At 27.7% G+C, this 19,913-nt stretch overlaps 1 protein-coding gene across 2 annotated transcripts; it reads left to right on the top strand.

The window, feature by feature from the left end:
* The first annotated feature begins 423 nt into the window (after nucleotides 1–423).
* LOC100213442 (small ribosomal subunit protein uS7) lies at nucleotides 424–4,481 on the top strand. 2 transcript variants are annotated; one of them, XM_065790476.1, is made up of 5 exons: nucleotides 424–491; nucleotides 1,080–1,216; nucleotides 1,419–1,628; nucleotides 3,889–4,116; nucleotides 4,384–4,481. In XM_065790476.1, the coding sequence occupies exons 2-5, from the start codon at nucleotides 1,097–1,099 to the stop codon at nucleotides 4,450–4,452; spliced, it is 627 nt and encodes a 208-aa protein (XP_065646548.1). In that variant the 5' UTR covers nucleotides 424–491; nucleotides 1,080–1,096; the 3' UTR covers nucleotides 4,453–4,481. The 2 variants fall into 2 exon arrangements, with proteins under 2 accessions (XP_065646548.1, XP_065646547.1); XM_065790475.1 differs by having other exon boundaries at nucleotides 448–528.
* The last annotated feature ends 15,432 nt before the right edge of the window (nucleotides 4,482–19,913 follow it).

Here is a 19,913-nt window from a genome sequence, read left to right as displayed (position 1 = left end):
GAGTTTTGCCATATTGAATTTTTATTTTACTTTAAAAATTAAAGTGTTGTTTTTTTTAATGAGTGACTAAAGGCGCTTTATGAAAAGGTTGTGATGATAAATGCATCCTCCTTACCTTCTGATTGATTCTAATAGTCCCTGACTGATTGTAACAGTATATATATATATATATATATATATATATATATATATATATATATATATATATATATATATATATATATATATATATATATATATATATATATATATATATATATATATATATATTATAAAAAAAAAAAGTTAAAAACGTTTTTTATCAAGGTTTTTATGTTTAATATGTTATTTATTTTTTACATGATTATATGAAATTTGTAATATTGTAAAATCAGCGAAATAAAAATTAGCAATAATAACTTGTAAAATTTTTAGATTGAAAAATGAAATTATTACCCAGTCTTTATATGTGACGCATCCTATCGGCCCGTATTCTACCGCACATGCTCTCGGTAAGTCCTTTTTCAACAGACTTTCATTGCAGTGAAGGTAATTTAGTTTAACACTCGTGTGCGCTTTATATTATTAAAATTTGTTAAAATGTCCTTCTCCCACTTTATGGTTATCTACTTTTTTTTTCTTTCATACAATTATTTATTTATATTCAAACCTACTTTCTCTGAAGATTGGTCTTGTTACAAATAAATTTACGAAGATGTATTTTACATCTCTTTTTGTGTTTTGACCGTTTCTTTACATTATAGAAGAGGTTGAAATTATTTCGATAAAATTACGAGTAAAATGTAGCTTTGTGCAAATTATTTTTATGAATATAGTATATGGGATATTAATATTGAATTACGTTTAATAATCCAGCTCTATACAGACACTTGACTTGGACCTAAAAATATGTAATAGAAATAAGCTCGATGAAATGCTTTGTTAAATGATAATGAAATTATAATGTTTTATAATGTAAAAATACAAAATGTATTACATATAATTAATGATTAAATATAATAAAGGTGTAAAATGCACTAACATGCTTTTAAATAAGCTCTAATTTACTTTGCGTAAAAGTTTTAAAATATGTTTTCTAGGTCACTACCATACAATAATGGAAGATTGGGGAGAACCAGGTGATGAAGTTGCTGCTACAACTATTGAAGTTCACGATATCAAGCTATTCGGAAAATGGAATCCTGATGAGGTTCAAGTCAGTGACATTAGTTTAACTGTAAGTATTATTGATGTTTTTGCATGTTATGTAGAATTAATAATTTGCAACTCGTAATTATTATGATTATTTATTAGGGGTTTCAGATGTTTTAATTACAAAATTTTATGGAGATGCTAATATGAATATTAAATTAAAGATTATTGCAATATATAAATTGTCCTTTATAATCATGAAATAAAGTATTTTTTCTTATTCTTAGGATTATATTGCTGTTAAAGATAAATTTGCTGTTTTTCTTCCACACACAGCAGCTCGCTATGCTGTCAAAAGATTCAGGAAAGCTCAGTGTCCAATAGTAGAGCGACTAACTAACTCTTTAATGATGCATGGTCGTAATAATGGCAAGAAATTGATGTGTGTTAGGATTGTGAAACATGCTTTTGAAATCATTCACTTGTTAACAGGAGAGGTATTTTATTTTTTAAAGTTAATATTCAGTAGTTTCAATTAACATTGCATTTTGTAAAAGTTTTTTTAAACTGTACTGTTAATAACTTATTTTAAAATTTTGCTGTGTAGTGTTAAGTATAAATTTTTTTTTAGGTATTTAAGATATTTACATTTTGTGTTATGTGTACTGTCAGTTCACAATATTAAAGAAAATTGAGTCCTTAACAATAAGTAATTTTTGTTTATGATAGTGTACAGTGAAGATTGTTGTTATTAATGTTTATTTGTAGCCATTTAAGTTTAAAAAACTTATATCTACATCCCAATAACTCAAGTACAGTATTTGCATTTCATAAATTTTGTGCTTTAAATTTTGTGTTAGAGATGCATTTAAGGCACCTTTGTTCGTGTTTTTATTTTTAAAGATTTTTCTTTTAGGTAGGTTTTCGAGATATATTTTAGGTAGGTTTTCGAGATATATATATTTTTTTCTAATCGCCCAGTAAGGTTAGATGGCTTGCTGCTTGGAACAGTCTTGTTGATTGGTGCCTTGTGGAATAAAATTGATACCCTGTTACTTTTTTTTGGAGCAGTGAATTGATACGAGAATTAGCTAAGTTAAGGTTTTTTATGCTTTTAAATTTAAGGAAGAATTTTTTCTGAGCATTCAGTTATTTACATCTGATGTCAAAAGTTGATTTGTTATAAAAAGAGAGCTTTTAAATTCAGAACTGCTAATAGCTTGCCATTGAAGAAATGCAGTAGCAATTTTTTAACTTTAATTTACCAGCTGCTTTATAAAGTACTTTAATTTACCAGCTGCTTTATGAGGTGTTGATGATCTTAATTTATTGCTTTAAAGCATTAAGTGATCTTTTTTACAAGTTTTATTGTCTTTTAAAATGCACAAATCTGTTTTTACCATTAGTTTAAGCTAATTTAGCTTGCCCAAGTGCCTTGTTTTCTCCATCAAGTGAACTTTATGATATCTTTTTTATGCTTTCAGATATTTTCTTTTTAAATACTCTTTGAACAAAGTGTCCTACTGCATTTACTTAAACTAAATCTTGTTATGACAGATTTCTATGAATTAAGTTGACTTAGTATTTTTTTTGTTTACAGTTTCCTTCTTTTAATGTACTATAACAATTCCAACAATTGATTTTTGAACTTAATATGTTTTAATTTCATTAAATATGAAAACAATGGTTTTTTTTTAATATAATATTTCTGTTTTTTACCCCTTGATTTAATAATCTTTACTCTGCATTGATAAAACCTCTACTTAACAAAGAATTTTAAATCTGTTTGTAGCAAGCTCGGTGCAGTTTTGTACTTTGTTACAAAACTAGTCAAGTCTAATGAATTTCTACTACTAGTAATCTCTAGCATTTCCCTTTGGCTTATGATTTTGATTAAATGATATTTTTCATAAAGAAAATTCAAAAATTTTGAACAGTTTTTTGATCTAATAAACACTTGATATTCTTAGTTTGATAGATGTATGAACAGAAAGGTTTTGCGTTAGCCAATCATTTTCATTCAAATAAATTAGCATTTTGCAAATGATGTAAAATTTTAAATGTGATAATTTTACAATTATATGATAATTGATCGATAGGACTGATGCAAAATGTTCTGATCTCAATGATAGTTTATTCCATTAAGAATTAATACAAATAAAGATATATAAAATATTTGCAAATTTACAAATAATAATGCATATTTATATTAGTGGAAAATGTTGAGGTTTGATTTATTCTGTCTTTTAGATGTATGTTTAATGAGTAAAGTATTTTACCATTCTGTAAATGATGTACATTAATCGTGATGGTTTAAAACTAAATGATAATTGATCGATAGGACTGATGCAGAATGTTTAGGCAAATATGTTTAAGGTCTCAAACTGAAAGCATCTTAATCTTTTGTTCTAGAATGTGTAATTTATGCATTTTTAACAGTTTTTTATTTTTATTTTTTTATTTTCTTGTTGCTTTAGACTTAAGAATTATGTGATATAAAGTAAATATATTTTATAATTATCTACTCTTATTAATTAGTTTATTTAGTAAAATAACATTTTATTGTTGATATCTGTAATTTATTGTTCATATTTAGTAAAAAAAAAAAATAATGTCTGCAAGTGATGTGAGTTAATAAACAGTGATAATTTATAATTATTTGATAATCTGATCGATAGGACTGATGCAGAACCTTTTAAGTTTGTTACTGGTGTTAGCTTATTTTATTTTATTACACTGATTATTTTCTATTTATAGAACCCATTACAAGTTTTATGTGATGCTATTATAAACAGTGGTCCTCGTGAAGACTCTACTCGTATTGGGCGTCAAGGTACAGTTCGTCGACAGGCTGTTGATGTTGCTCCACTAAGACGAGTTAACCAAGCCATTTGGCTAATATGCACAGGTGCTCGTGAAGCTGCATTTAGAAACATTAAATCTATTGCTGAATGTTTGGCTGATGAACTCATTAACGCTTCTAAGGTAAAGTGTTTGTTTTTAAAGATTTTAAGTGCAATTTAAGTAGAATTAAATGTATATTATAAAATTTTTCTATGTGAATAATCAAAATAAGAATGTGTGAGAGATCTGCTCAATACCTTAAGATAGGAAAATTTATTGATAATAATTTTGTATTGTTTGTGTATTAATGTGTAAAAAAAAAAATTTTTTTTGTGTGTGCATTATGTTTTACTATCTGCTTATGTTTTCCCTTTATTTTGAGCTGTTTTTTTTGTTGTTGTTGTTTAGGGATCTTCCAACTCCTATGCTATTAAAAAGAAAGATGAATTAGAACGTGTTGCTAAATCTAACCGTTAATTTAGTGATGAATAGAAAGAATTATTTAAGTTAGTGTGCTAATTCTACAGCTGTTCGTAACTATCGGGTGCGGTAAGCTCTTATCCCTATATTTCCCATTTTGCCTATCCCTTATAATCCCGGTTTTGGACGTCAAGGATGCTCAACGTCGGAATAAGGGTTTGGAAGAGTTGCTGCGGCAATTTTTAAAATTATTATTATCTTTAAATAAGGAGTTCCTTGTTAGATATTTTTAGGAATAATAGATATAATGTTGCTCTCGTGCGAATTTTTAATTTGTGTTATGAAATCCTTGATAAAAAGATAAATTTTAATTTCTAAAATAAAGAAGAGTTAACACTACGATTTAACTTATAGAAGTGTTAAGCTAAGTAGTTCAATAGTCTTAAAGAAAAACAACAAATAATTTAAACTGAATATGAAAACCTTAATGCTGGTTAAAATAAAGTGAAACTTAGAGACTCAGAATGTAATTCCCAGAGCTTGCTCATCATATTTTGGTACAGGCGGTTCAATGTTGGAATGTAAAACAACTGAACAACTTTTAAAAACACTTGAAGAAAGCATTCCCTAATGATACCTGTTTTATCTCTCTTTTTTAGTTCGTATTTCTAGTTATTTTACAGAGGGTGGTAAAATAATATATTAATTTTTTTTATTTCCCTCGCAGAGCTTTATGCTAAAATAAAGAACTCTAAATGCTATGTTAAACAAATTGCTGCGTTTAATAAATATATAAAGAAATAAAATTTATATAATTTTTAAATAGTCGCAAACCTGATGATCAGTATATCATCGGAAAAAAAGTAAAAAATTTGAAAATAATAGAGAAAAAGTTTTCATATGGTGAAAGTGAAATAAGGTAGGCGCGAGGAGGTGGTGATATTTTCTTTCCGCGCGCGTACCTGGTGAAAGCAAGAGAGGCAGGCAGCGGCGTTGGGACAGGTGGCGTACAAGCGATTCAAAGGCTGGGTAGGCGACAGGTGGTGTATTTTTCAATAATAATGGAAATAATATATAAACTTGCGTTATTCTTATGTGTTTTATGCGGCTACTATAAATATATTGAGGAGAGCTGCAGCGGTAGGTGGTTATTGAGGCGTTATAATTATTTGTTAAAGAATACATCCCAAACATGTTATTATTCAAAATATATTATATTTATAAATTCAGGTTTATACATAAACGGAAAAAAATGACTATGAAATCTTCTAAAATCTAAGTTGCAACTTGTGCATGTCATTATTGCCCGGCATTGGCACGTTTGAATGGCAACCATATGCGATATGCAATCTTGGCATCCGCATTTCGTTAACAGTGCATAATCCGTTTTTATCTTCTACCAAATAACATTCACCACTATAGTGCCTAATCATTCTCATTTTAATACAATTATGCCAACTTATAAACCAATTAATTCCCACGATTATACTACTGATAATTCAATTATATCTAATATTATGTCCACTAATGAACATTTCAATAACTTAAATAAATCTAATAATAACTTTAACGATATATACAACTTAAACGAAGACTCAACTTCAGATATATATAATCCTGTTCCTAAATCTCATTCAACTACTAGACAACATCATGCGACTCATTCCATCAATAATATCATAAATAATAATAATAATATAATTAATAATAAAGACTCATTTAACATAGACAAAATACTGCTCACTTCCATATCTTATAATAATGATAATTCATCTTCTTCTATTACATCACCGCTACCCTCATTTACAATGACCAATACTTTAAAAAAAGATCGACAATTATTTTACTCCTTACTTAGAATCAATGAATAATTATACTTTATAAATATGTATATTGTTAATAAATAGTAAATGATATTGAATATTTATTTCTTTTATATTTTCTATTGTTATATACACCATTAATAATATAAGCTATTATGCTTAACATAACGAGGATCATTATTATATGACGTGTTAACAATGGGAACAACAGGCGCAGTCGATTGAATAGGTTTTCTATCTTTTTTTTTTTATTAAACGGTTGTATATGGCTTGGGTTACTTTACTTATAATACCGCTATTATTTATTGCGAATTTACCCAAAACTTTAGCATTATCTACAGTTATAAGAGAATCAATCGATCCGCGCCCTCTTACGTTTCGTTTTCGTTTTTTTGTCGTATTACGTTTTCTTATCGTATTGCGTTTCTAAAATAAAAAAATATGTAAACATATATAAAATAACAATAACATATTATATTATATTAAAATTATAATTATTACCTGTTCTTATTATTTATGTTTTATCAATACCCATCTATGAACAGGCATTCCAACAATTCCTTTTTTTATATTTGCTCGCGTATTCTTATATTTTTGTTTAGTAGCTTTTTTCTCGTACACAACTTCTCTACAAGGCTTATCTACTAAAACATATGGCTGAGGACTTAAAGATTTTCGAGCTATAGCTACCTTATCACCATACTTCTTAAATAACGCATTACGCGTTTTAAGATATTGTGCTAGTGTTATTTTTTTTGTCCTAGTCATAATTTTTTTTAAAATACAATAAACCTTATTAATAATATTAATAATCCTTATAAGTCTTACCTGTTTATCTTTTTTTTGTTAGCACCCATTTTATAATGGCTTTTCCAACTCTTCCTTTTTTTATATTCTCTTTATTTCTTTTATATATCTGTTTAGTTTTTCTTTTACAAAATAATGCCTTTTTTCTTGCGGGCAATAAACGTTCTATATCAAAATCAATATCATCATTATTTCTATTGACATTAACTTTTCCTTTTCTTGTTATTACTTTAGTTCTGGCCATTATTATTTAAAAAAAACACATATCTATTGTATTATTATTTACATATATATATAAATATCATCAGCCTTGTCTTTTTAATAGATTAAATTAATCAACATTATAAGTGTCTCAATATATTAACTATAGCTGCATATAACAAACAAGGATAACGCAATTTTTTTAATTTTTTCATAATTTCAATATTGAATAACAAATATTATCAAATAATATCCCAAACACCAATAAAAAAACACCTTAAACCGTGAATTTACGCCGCCCGTTGTACGCCACCTGTCCCAACGCCGCTTCCTGCCTCTCTTGCTTTTTACACTCGCCTGCTTTCACCAGGTACGCGCGCGGAAAGGAAATATCACCTCCTCCTCGCACTCCCTCATCGCGCCTACCTTATTTCACTTTCACTTTCCTCTTATGAAAACTTTTTCTCTTATATTTTCAAATTTTTTACTTTTTTTTTGATGATATAATGATCATCACATACCAGTCTGAAATCGCCCGTTGTGTTGAAGAGATTTTTTGACGGTAGCAAGCTCGAACCGCGTAAGCAAAGAAGAGCTGATTTTAGTATAATAAAAGAGAGCTTTTATACATTAATTGAGTTTTGTTTTGGACACAGTGTTTTATTTACTATTTATGTAAATAATGGTAACTTAAACAATAACAACGGTATCCCACTATTTATAAAAACAATGGCAACAATAAGAACTTTGCGTTTCTAATTATTAAATGATCACGGCGTTAATTTTTGTTCAAAAATCTGCCAGTTTGCGCGTGTTTTCACACTTACAGTTATAGTAAGTAGAAACCATGTGAAAATAACGGTAAAATTTTAATAGACCAATCAAAATTAAAAAATTTTGCGAGTGGTTTCTATTGGTACAAACACTTGGGGCGACTGAATAAGTGCGAATTTCATAACTGCGAATCTGCATAAGTGCGACTGGCATAAGTGCGAACTGGCACAAGCGCGAACTAGCATAAGTGCGAATCACTTGCAAAAACTGGCATAAGTGCGAACTAGAACAAGCGCGAACTGGTATAAGTGCGCCAAAAGAATTTGCAAACATTGGCATAAGTGTGAACTGGCATAAGTGCGAACTGGCATAAGTGCGAAACAATTGCATAAACTGGCACAAGCGCGAATTAGCATAAGTGCGCCGAAAGAATTTGCAAACGTTGGCATAAGTGCGAATTGGCATAAGTGCGAACTTGCCAATTCGCCACTTATGACGATTTGCACTTATGCCAATGTTTGCAAATTTTTTTGGCGCACTTATGCCAGTTCGCGCTTGTTCTAGTTCGCACTTATGCCAGTTTTTGCAAGTGATTCGCACTTATGCTAGTTCGCGCTTGTGCCAGTTCGCACTTATGCCAGTCGCACTTATGCAGATTCGCAGTTATGAAATTCGCACTTATTCAGTCGCCCCAAGTGCGAATTAACAAGTTCGCACTTATGCCAATTCGCACTTATGCCAATTTGCACTTATGCCAATTCGCACTTATGCTAATGTTTGCAAATTCTTTCGGCGCACTTATGCCAGTTCGCACTTATGCCAGTTTTTGCAATTGATTCGCACATATGCCAGTTCGCACTTATGCCAATGTTTGCAAATTCTTTCGGCGCACTTATGCCAGTTCGCGCTTGTGCCAGTTCGCACTTATGCCAGTCTTTGCAACTGCTTCGCACTTATGCAGATTCGCAGTTATGAAATTCGCACTTATTCAGCCTCCTCAAACATTTTGGGCTAAACCTGAATTTTACTTACAAAATGACAAAGCGTATGTTTATGTACCTCGTCCTACCATTGTTTTAATTATATCTTGAGATTATACTTTCACATCGATAACATAATATCGAATTGATATTTACAGAAAAAATATTACAAAAATTGGACACTACAATTATAATTGTACTTCTGAATAAAAATTAATTATTAAAAAACTAAAAATCAATATGTAAATATTATTTTTTAAACTAAAATTCTGTAAATCTCCGAAAATAACTTAAAGAAATTATGAAATATAAGTTATCTGATTAGTAAACAAAATAAAGGGAAAATTCTTCTTAAAGAATGCTGCTATGAAAATTTTTTAAATTGGTTTTTAGTTGAAGGTTCTTTTGATTTCATTGCAGGAAAGTAAGTTGTCAAGTACAGCCTGCCAATACCTAAAAAACAAAAATAAAAAATTACTACTACCCTACCAATTTATCATACATGCTCTATTTTCATTCAATTTATAAATTCTATTTCATAAATCTACACACACTGTAGTTTGCATAGCTTGTTGAACAACCTAGCTTTAGATTTGTTGTGGTTTAAAATAGCTAACCTTAAGTTAATCTTAAACTTATATAATAACTTAACCTTAAACCAATAAAACTATAAACTATAATAAAATAACCTTAAACCAATAGAACTACTATACACATCTACACTTTAATTTATTAAAAAAAAATTAAAAGTATAACATTAAGAAAGGTGTCATCTTATTGATATTTTTATAACAGGTAATACTTATAAAAACTAATAGAAATAAAATATTTTCATATTTTGAATATCTTATCTTTTTTATAAAGGTTATATGAAAATATCTTGAAATGATATGAATAAAATCCAAGTCTAAAAAAATATATGAATTAATTGAACAAATATAATTTGTTCAAATTATTTAAATTGAGATATAATTAAAATGCAAAAGGATTTTCAGAAATAAAATGAAACCAAAAAATTTGTTGCTTGTAAATCCTTTTTGTTGTTTGCCAGCACAAATTTCTTAATAAAAAACCATAAAACTGAGCAGGCTTGCAAGTCATTACATCTGTGATACCTATTTTGAAATTCACAATACTTGAAATAATCTTTTTGTGACATACTAATCCAGAGTCCTTTTGGGACTCCGCATCCCTGTTTGGATCATGGCTTTACTTAGATAACCTTAACACAAACATCAAGGTTTTTAATAATCTGATAATATGCATCTGATTACTATAACCTCATAATAAGTATATCCGATACCTTGTATCAGATGTTTATCAACTTTGAAAAACAAACTACAAATTGTTTTTGTTTTTGAACATGCAACATATAAATGGATATTAATAAATATAAATGAGAGAAACACAGTTTTTTAAGATATACACCAACTTAACAATAAATTTATTAATTTATTATTAAGTTCTTATTAAGTTGATAAAAAAGTTTATTATTGATTACAACAATTTTATTATTGAAGGAATGTAAAGACTGGTACTACTGTGAATATAATGTATAAACAGCTACAAAAAAAGTCTTTTAGGAATTATAATTAGTATATTCATACGACTATTTGAATATGTTACATTATATAAGTAATGAACTGAAGTGTTCACAAATTTTCTATTTTTACATATATAAATGTTTTATAATAATAATTTTTCATACAAATGTTGGTGTATATCTTAAAAAACTGTGTTTCTCTCATTTATATTTATTAATAATATGTAACCAAGTAAAAAATTTATCTATCATAAAAATATTTAATAAAGTTACAATTTATTTACAAAGCATACAAAAATGTAGATTAAAATCTAGACAATTTTAAAATTTAATGAACATAACTTTGAAAGTCATGATACGAAATAAAACAGAAAACAAAACAAAAATATAAAAGTAAAAATAATAATTAATATAAACAATTATGAAGATGTAATAATAAAAAGATAAAACTTGGAACTTCAAAAACTTTCAAGCATTTTTTTTTTCTCACAAAGCCTACTTATCTCAGTCAAATAAAATAAAAAGTAATATTTAGTGTGTTTAAATATCCTAATAACACAATAATGTAGCATAAATATACACTTACTTCATAAAATGATCTGAATGCATTTCTCGTTTAAACACAGACAACACTGATGTGTAGCCAGTCACGCGTTGCAAGTGAAGATATTTGTAAACATTTTTCATACTGTTTTAATATATATTTATAACTACTAATAAATATTATTTTTATGAAATATGTTTTATTAACTATAAAATTTAAAAGAAAAATAATTTAATGTCAAGTGACAAATAAATAAAAAATTGTATATCATTCACATTTTAACATTCAAGATAAAATCTTACAAATAGTTTGTTTGTTTTTTAATCAAACAATAGAAAAATATTTTTTTTAAATGGCTGCCAGTTTTCTGAAAATTAGTCAAAAAGTCACATAGAAACATCAGAAAACTCATACTTATCTTTTACTTCATTTACAAAAAAATTTCGCAAATGGTCCTTAGTGTGTTAGGTCGATATTTAGTTAGAGATTTTAAAGTTAATTCATTATTTTAGGTTTTAAGACTTTTTGAAAATCAAAAATGTCAATTTTTACAAGAAAAAATAAGATATCTCAAGATATATTCATTAACTTTCAAAATCTTTAGCTAAATAGAAAGATATTAATGCAAGTATCATTTTCAAATATAAAACTGTGTGTATGGAAGAGGTAACATAGTGGTTTATCGAGCATCTTTTTGTAGACTTATTTATTATGATTAAAATAATACGAAGAATGTTTTAATGAGTTATTATGTAGAAATCCTATTTCAACATAATAACACATTAAAACATTAAACTTTTGACCAATTAAGCCATGATCTTTGGTTACTTAACTGCATGTTTTAGTGTAGACTGAACCAAACATAAAAATATTCCAGTCTACGCAACATTTAGTTTTAATAGTCTCGCGAATAATTCGCTCTGAATGATTTTTGGCCAAAAATTAACGTCGTTGATTGCGTGTTATAAACATTTAATTTAAAAGTTTATTTCTTTAGCCTTCTATTAATATATAGCTTGTTATGCTTTTTAAAGGTATTTGTTAATTATTAATAATTAGTTTTCAATGTTGTCATCCAAATTTTATCCAAAAAAACGTGCCTGTCACAGTGAAAAGATTTTTTCACTGTGACAGTGAAATCAAATAATTTTTATGAAAATCTTTACAATCAGGAATGTTTTTTAGTTTTATATTAAGTTTGAAGTTATTTTGCAATATATAATTTTTGAGTCTTTATTATTATTAAAAGTTGCTCACTACAGTGGTTTTATAACTATTATAATATATAGCAACTATATAAATACATATAACTATATAAAACATTATAAATCTTATAATGTCTTTTATATTATTAACAAGGTCTTTGATCAACAAATATTAATATCCCATCTGAGTCAAATCACTTACTGCCAGACAATACGATTTTCGATCTTCTTGTTTTATGGCTGACTTGCTAACTGCTTCATTTCTAGCAACTTCTTGGGTACCCTAAAGTTCTATCCTTGGTCCCATTTTGTTTCTTATCTACATTAATAACCTTACTGAAAATCTTACATATAAATTGGCTTAATTTGCTGACGACTCAACTTTATACCTCTGTCTTGACAAATAAGTCTTTTTTTTTTAAGATCGCTAAGAACAGGGAGCCAGTCTTGAACCTGATTTCACTTCTACCACAGATTGAGGCTTGCAGTGGCTTGTGAATTTAAGCCTCAACAAAACGCGGCTATTTACTGCTAACGAATATCGCAATACTGTTGAAATTTCTACATTGATGAAGGCAACCGTCACACTGAGTCCTCCTCTTTACGTCTTCTTGGATTGTCATTCACTTCTGACCTCTCACGGAAACCGTATATAAAATCGGTTGCTAAATTAGCATTTGCTTAGATTGCTTCTCTTAATCGTGCTTGTCATTTTCTTACTCCTGGGCTGGTTCTTCTAATGATGCTCTTTCTCTTCCAGGCAATTGTAAAAACGCATTGTAAACGTCGTTGGACCCGTTCTATCTGCTAAGTTGAGCCTCTTTCCCATCGTCGTAAAGTTGCATCTATTTCTCTTTTCTATAAATACTATCATTGTTGCTGCTCATAAGAGTTATCATCTCTAGTTTCATCAATTAAAACTCGTTCTCGCTTGACTCGTCATTCAGTAAAGTCTCATTCTTTTACTGTATATGTCCCTACAGGCTCTAAAAACTTCTAGTGTCTAAAATAGTGTCTAAAATTCTAGTGTTAAAATGTCTAGTTTTCCCTGCACTTCATCCCTTTGGAACTTTCTCCCGTCTTTATGTTTTTCTGACTTATACATTCCAAAACTTATAAGACTTCTGTCAACCATTTTCATAATCTTTAACTCTATTCTTTGTTTTCTAATAACTCCCAACTTAGTGTGGTTGTTTGCTTTCTTGCTGGGAGTCTCTGAAAGTCTTTATTTTCAGAGGTGGCTAGTAATCGTATATTATTATAGTAATCGTATATTAGTAGTAGATTAATTTAATTAACCGGTTAATTAATAGAAAGTTGTAAACCTATAAATTTTTTTATTGAACATTAAAGATGTTTATTATTTTGTTTTTATTATATTAAATAACATCTTATATGGTTCTCTATACAGTTCATCCCCGTAAAAATGAATGAAAGTTTCTTACAACAGAGCATGGAAGTATAAAGCAGGTGGATGTTCATCAAGTCACAAACAAAAAAGTAATTTCAAGTCTGAGCAACCGTGACATAGTGGCTAGAGCTCAGAACCCAGATGTTTGAGGTTCAACGCAACTCCAGCCCAAATTTGCGATATTGGCAAAGAAGGCATGAATTTCCCATTTAAATGCTCTTTCGCGGTGTTCTGTGTTAAGACCGTAAGAACTTCTGGGAGCAACTTGATAACTACAAATAAAAAAAAAATAAAAAAAGAAAGAAAGGCGTCTCGGGATTATGCTTGAAACCGACAATAAAAAAAAACGAGCTTTACTAGACAAAAAAACAACAACATTCACTGAATTGATTTTAATTAAAACAATTAAAAAATAATTATTTAAAGGATACACTACATAGTTTTAATTATTAGTTATTGTAATTATTCAACAAAATGTTTACTTAAACTCGGTAATTAAATAAAACCACTTTAATTTTAAAGCATATATTAGTTTATGCTTCCTTTTTATACTTTAAATCATAACACAACATATGATTAAAAAGACAATTAAAACAACTTAAAAATAAAAAAATAAAAAAGTTTTCTAAATTACTCAAATCTAAAGTCTCATTAGTTGTATACGATAATTCTATCCATTCAATTATCCATTCTTGTAATATGATTTATCGTATTTTATAAAATACGATAATTCTATCCATTCAATTATCCATTCGTTTAATATGAAGTTTAAAAAAAGTTGCCGTTGCTTTACTTGCCGTTTAGTTAACGCTATTTTTCAAGTTTATACATGAATATTATTAACGAATCGTCAAAATACATTTTCAAATTATAATTTTTACTTTTTATAATTATTGCTATTTGCGTCAACGTATTAAGCGTTTAAGTGCAGTCTTGATGTCTTTTTCTTCTTGTTTACTAAACAAAAGGTTACAAACATAGTCCCGAAACATTTCAACGCAGTTAAACTTGCATCTGTTTTAGGGGTCGTCCATAAGTTACGTCACGCTATTTTCAACCGTTTTTGATCCCTTCCTCCCTCGTTACAACATTGTAACACTTTAGAAAAGTCCGGTAAGAGTCGTCACAAAAACACCCCCGCCCCTAAAGCATCAGGTAATTTATGGACGATCTCTTATACTTCACTTACAGAAATAGCCAAAGTATTTTTTTACATATAAAAAGTCGATTTGTAGCACAAAATTTGTATCAAACAAAAAAACAGGATATCATGTTGTGACATGTATCAATCCATTAGTCTTTACGACTGAAATAAACAAAACAATAACTATTATGCAAAAAACCTTTTTGAACTTTTTTTCGTTTTTAAGTAGTTTAGTATATCATTAAGTTAGAAATGTGTAAGTAAAATGCAGAAGTTTGATTTTGATCATAAGCAATTAAAAAGATGTGTTTTTTAAACCCTGGAAATCCTCCTCTTATAAAAGCAAAAATTTCAATAATCTTTTTTTAATTAGGAACTACAAACCTAGTTTTGTAAAAAAGTACTTTAAAATTATAATTGGAAAAATCTTTAAATAATCTAAAACCCTATTTCCGCTTATTGACGCTCTTATTTTTGGAACAACTCATAAAATACTAAGTAAAAAATAAAATTTTATTATAAGGGACATATATTTCTTTACCGAAATATTAAAAACTTTAAAGTTTTTTACACAAATTATAAAAGTACATTTCATGATAAAGTAAAACATCGAGGCATGTGGAATTTTTGTATGAAGTGCTCGTTTGAAAAAACAAACTAAGAAAAAGCTTTTGTTGAACGCACTCAACACGAGCGTTTTCTTAGTTGTTTTTTTCTATCGTAACTAAAGATGCTACTAAAAACTGATAGTACTTTTAAATCAGCATACTGGAATTCATTTAACAATGTATATATTGGATTTAAATAAAAAGTTCATTTTATATTATATATTAGAATTTTATTAATCACCTACCGTAAATATGCCTACAATTTAAAAATAACAAAAATAGTTTAAAATATCAAGCAAGAATAAAAAAAGATAAAAAATAAAATAAAAAAAGATCATTTAAGAACGTTTTTTTCAAGAGTATTATTAAAAATTGTTCACTGTTGCTTTGCATTCCAACATTGAACTGCTATTACTAATTTTTGAAGAGTGTCTTCAGGAATTGCATTTTCTGAATCCCTAATTTTAACTCTCTTCTTAACGAACACAAAGTTTTTCATATCCATGAGTGTTGCATAATTCTTTTATATCATCTAAAAAGGTGTGTTATACTGAAAAATAATCAAGCTAGGAATTAATAAATTCAAGTGTTATTTTTTTGTTTGAAAGGCGGAGAAATAGTTTATTATGTTTTGCCGTAAGCAATTTGACATTTCCTGAGCTTTAAATAGAGGTTGTAATTAATTTTTACTATAGTTAGAGACATTAAAAAATTAATTTAACTGCATTCCTTCCAAGTTTGTCGAGCTTTTTCGTTGTTAAGTTCTTATTTTCACAGAGCTCTAGACTTGTGAGATAGCGTCGGAACTGCGAATGATTTATACAACTGGACAATGGAACTTTGATGTGCATAACGGACTACAGATTGAATTATAGTTTGCGCTGTTGTTTGTTGCCAATACCAACAATAAAATAGTTAAACGCTTGGCATTTCGATGAACGTAGTGAAATGAACGTTTGTATCAAAAAATTTGCATCGAGGTAAAAAAAATTTTAACTGTAATATTTTTAATAATATTAACTTTATTTGTTTTAGCAGAAAACTTTACTTTTAAATAACCCATGCCGTATTTCCTATATAAGTTGTTAATAATAAAATTAGTTTTCTTTATGAAGTTAGCTCTTAGGGTCATACACCCTATATTAAATAACCGTTTTTTCTCAGTTTTTTTGAATGTCTCAATGTTAATTTAACATCAGTTTAATAAAATTCTCGTTGCCGACTGCCAATAACAGATCTAATTTTGCCGACAACAGTGTCCAAATTTGCTGACTAATTTTTAAATATATATTTCGGTGGGGGGTTAGACACCCCCTACGCTCCCTACCCCCTCAGGACGGGCATAATAGCAATCGAAACTCCTTTTTCTTCATTTCCATTATTGTAGTTGCTATTGCAATTTAGCACGTAGCATTTCTTGTATTTACAACGCAGCATTTCTTCGTATTCACAACGTAGCATTTCTTTGGCAATTTTCAACTTTGTACTAGCTATAAATATAAGTAATACAACAACTAGTTCTATCATACAAAATCTTTATACTTAATAATATTTCTTATAATTAATAACTTGTTATTTATTTAAATTTGTAATATGTCAACCTACTAACTTAGTATAAAGTTACTAATCTAGTATAAAGTTTAGAAACTTATTTAGTATAAATTAATTAATCATATATTTCCTAGATAAAAACGTATATATATATATATATATATATATATATATATATATATATATATATATATATATATATATATATATATATATATATATATATATATATATATATATATATATATATATATATATATATATATATATATATATATATATATATATATATATATATATATATATATATATATATATATATATATATATATATATATATATATATATATATATATAGAACTATAGTTTGTTGGCTTTGGGAAGAGCGGAAGGAAAAAAGTGATTCTTACGCCAACATATACGTCACTTTTAATTACTTTTGACTTTCGTCCAACATTTCCGTGTTGGACGAAAGTAAAAACCATTAATTTAATTACAAATTAATCGTTTTTTAAAAAAACCACAAAAACGCAAATTTAATTGACCGGAATGTTTTTAAAACGTTTTGAATGTTTTTAACAATATAAACAATGTTTTTTTTTTTATTTTTTTTAATAAAATGTTTTTATTTTTATTTTTTTTAATAAAATGTTTTTATTTTTATTTTTTTTACTGTAAATCATGCGCGGAGTGATGCTACATCGACTATCTTATAGCCTGACTCGCAAGGGAGTGCTGCTACATCGACTGACAAATAGCCTGACTCGCAAGGGAGTGCTGCTACATCGACTGACAAATAGCCTGACTCGCAAGGGAGTGCTGCTACATCGACTGACAAATAGCCTGACCCGCAAGGGAGTGCTGCTACATCGACTGAGGGTTTGGTTGGGGCAGGCAGTCTATCATTATTAAAAAAAAAAAATTCCGGTCTTGCATTTTAATTTTTACTTTTTGTCAACAAAATATCGAAAAAACTTTCGGACAACATCTAAGGGTTGTATATATATATATATATATATATATGAAGACCTCAGTGGAAAAACCGGCGTTGTCACATTTAAAAAGTATTGAGAAAGTATTTTTGAACATTAATAAATGTCTTTATTTAAAGCAAAGAGAAAAAAATTTTTGTATAAAAAATTACAAAATGTTTTGTTTTGAATAAATTTTAAATAAAATAATTATAATATAAATTTTTTTAAATTGCTTAGTTTCATTTGCTTTAAATAAAGACTTTTATTAATGATCAATAAATATTTTCTCAATACTTTTTAAATGTGATAACGCCGGTTTTTCCACTGAGGTCTTCATATACATATATACAATATATATATATATATATATATATATATATATATATATATATATATATATATATATATATATATATATATATATATATATACAGAGTAAGGAATATTTACAAATAGTTACTTAACTGATTCAGCCTTAATACTATTGATTTACTTAAATAAAAGTTATTTAAATAAAAGAAGTTATAATTAAATAAAATCTAAAATAAATAAATAATGTAATGAATAATATTATTAATAATAACAAAACTAGTCGATGATACATATAAATAATGATAATAATATAGTAGTAACAAGAAAAATCAAAACGATCTATTGTAAAGAAATGAAAGATTGTCCTGTACCCATAAGTTTTTATCGTTTTTAAAGGTTTTAATGTTCTCCAGATATATGAGTTACCTAGTAGATTGGAGCAAATACTCAATATCTAAAGTCTTTCGTTCATATTCATCGTTCTAAACTATTGCATATTTTGTCGGTTTACACGGTCTGTGTATTGCATATTTTGTCGGTTTACACGGTCTGTTTGTATAAATATTGTCACGAGTTAAATAAATACCATACCAAAAAGCTGACGTAGATGTCAAAAATAAAAAACAATATAAGTTAAACTTATTTCTTTTTTACTGAGGTAGTATAAACTACTTTTTGGTACAAAATATCTAAATCAATTCTTTATTTTTAAATAATAACCTTAAAGTATGTTTAAAATTAGGAAATCTAAGGTCTTTATATTGTAAATACCCCTTATTTATAACATCATTATGAATTAGTGGTAATTATTATGTCGAAGTATCTAGCCATAATCATTTAAAACAAATTTTAAAATTCTATATCTACCTTCTACTCTTTAAAAAGAACTTTAAATGAAGTCATAAATAGTTTTTTTTTTTTAATTCAACATCAGTTTAACGTTATAAATTTAACAGGAAAATTAACATTACCCACTCTTTTATTTTTTAAATAAAGCTTTTGGACGGTTGAGCGAAGGTACCCTACATAAAAACAACATCTCTTCCTTAAAGTTAAATTATCTTATTACATTTTGTAGTTGAGTGTGTTTTTATTTGGAACTTTTCTTTTAATTAGTTATTTAGGCGCTTCAAGTAGTCCTAACGGTCTTATTACAGAGCAGCGCAGAATTAAATGCTATTAATTAGAAAGTTTATGCCTTTTTCCGCGTGCGTGCGTGCGTGCGTGCGGGTTAGTGTGCGTTTGTGCGTGTCACTCACTCTTAACTTGTAATACAACCAACCGAGAACTGTATTAGGCTAATAGAAATGCGGAGTTAAAATTATAAATGATAATCTGTTGAAAGATATAAGATATTATTAAACAATATTTTTCTGAATAACTGTAAAAGAAAAATTTAACTCTTTCTTGATTACTCTTATGATGTGCAAGCAAAGTGGCCTATACTTTTTTTATGTGTTGTTATAAGGTTAAATTCTCAACCAATTCAGTTTAAAAAGATTTTTTAACAAAATTTTTTAGATTTAGCAATGCGTAAGTTATGAACAAACGTCGCGTTATAATTCAAAGTAATGCGTTGATATGTGTTAATAAAGCTTTAGCTATGGGTTAACAATGTGTTATTAATGCGCAGACTAACGT

Source organism: Hydra vulgaris, chromosome 02 (assembly GCF_038396675.1).
Source record: "Hydra vulgaris chromosome 02, alternate assembly HydraT2T_AEP".
NCBI classification, from domain to species: Eukaryota; Metazoa; Cnidaria; class Hydrozoa; order Anthoathecata; family Hydridae; genus Hydra; species Hydra vulgaris.
The sequence above is the reverse complement of the archived record's forward strand: the minus strand, read 5'-3'. Positions and strand labels throughout refer to the sequence as shown.

Coding starts and splice junctions, on each gene's coding strand:
- LOC100213442 (XM_065790475.1), top strand. CDS start 483: ATGCTCTCGGTAAGTCCTTTTTCAACAGACTTTCATTGCAGTGAAG. Junction 1,217..1,418: donor TCAGTGACATTAGTTTAACT/GTAAGTATTATT, acceptor TCTTATTCTTAG/GATTATATTGCTGTTAAAGA. Junction 4,117..4,383: donor AACTCATTAACGCTTCTAAG/GTAAAGTGTTTG, acceptor GTTGTTGTTTAG/GGATCTTCCAACTCCTATGC.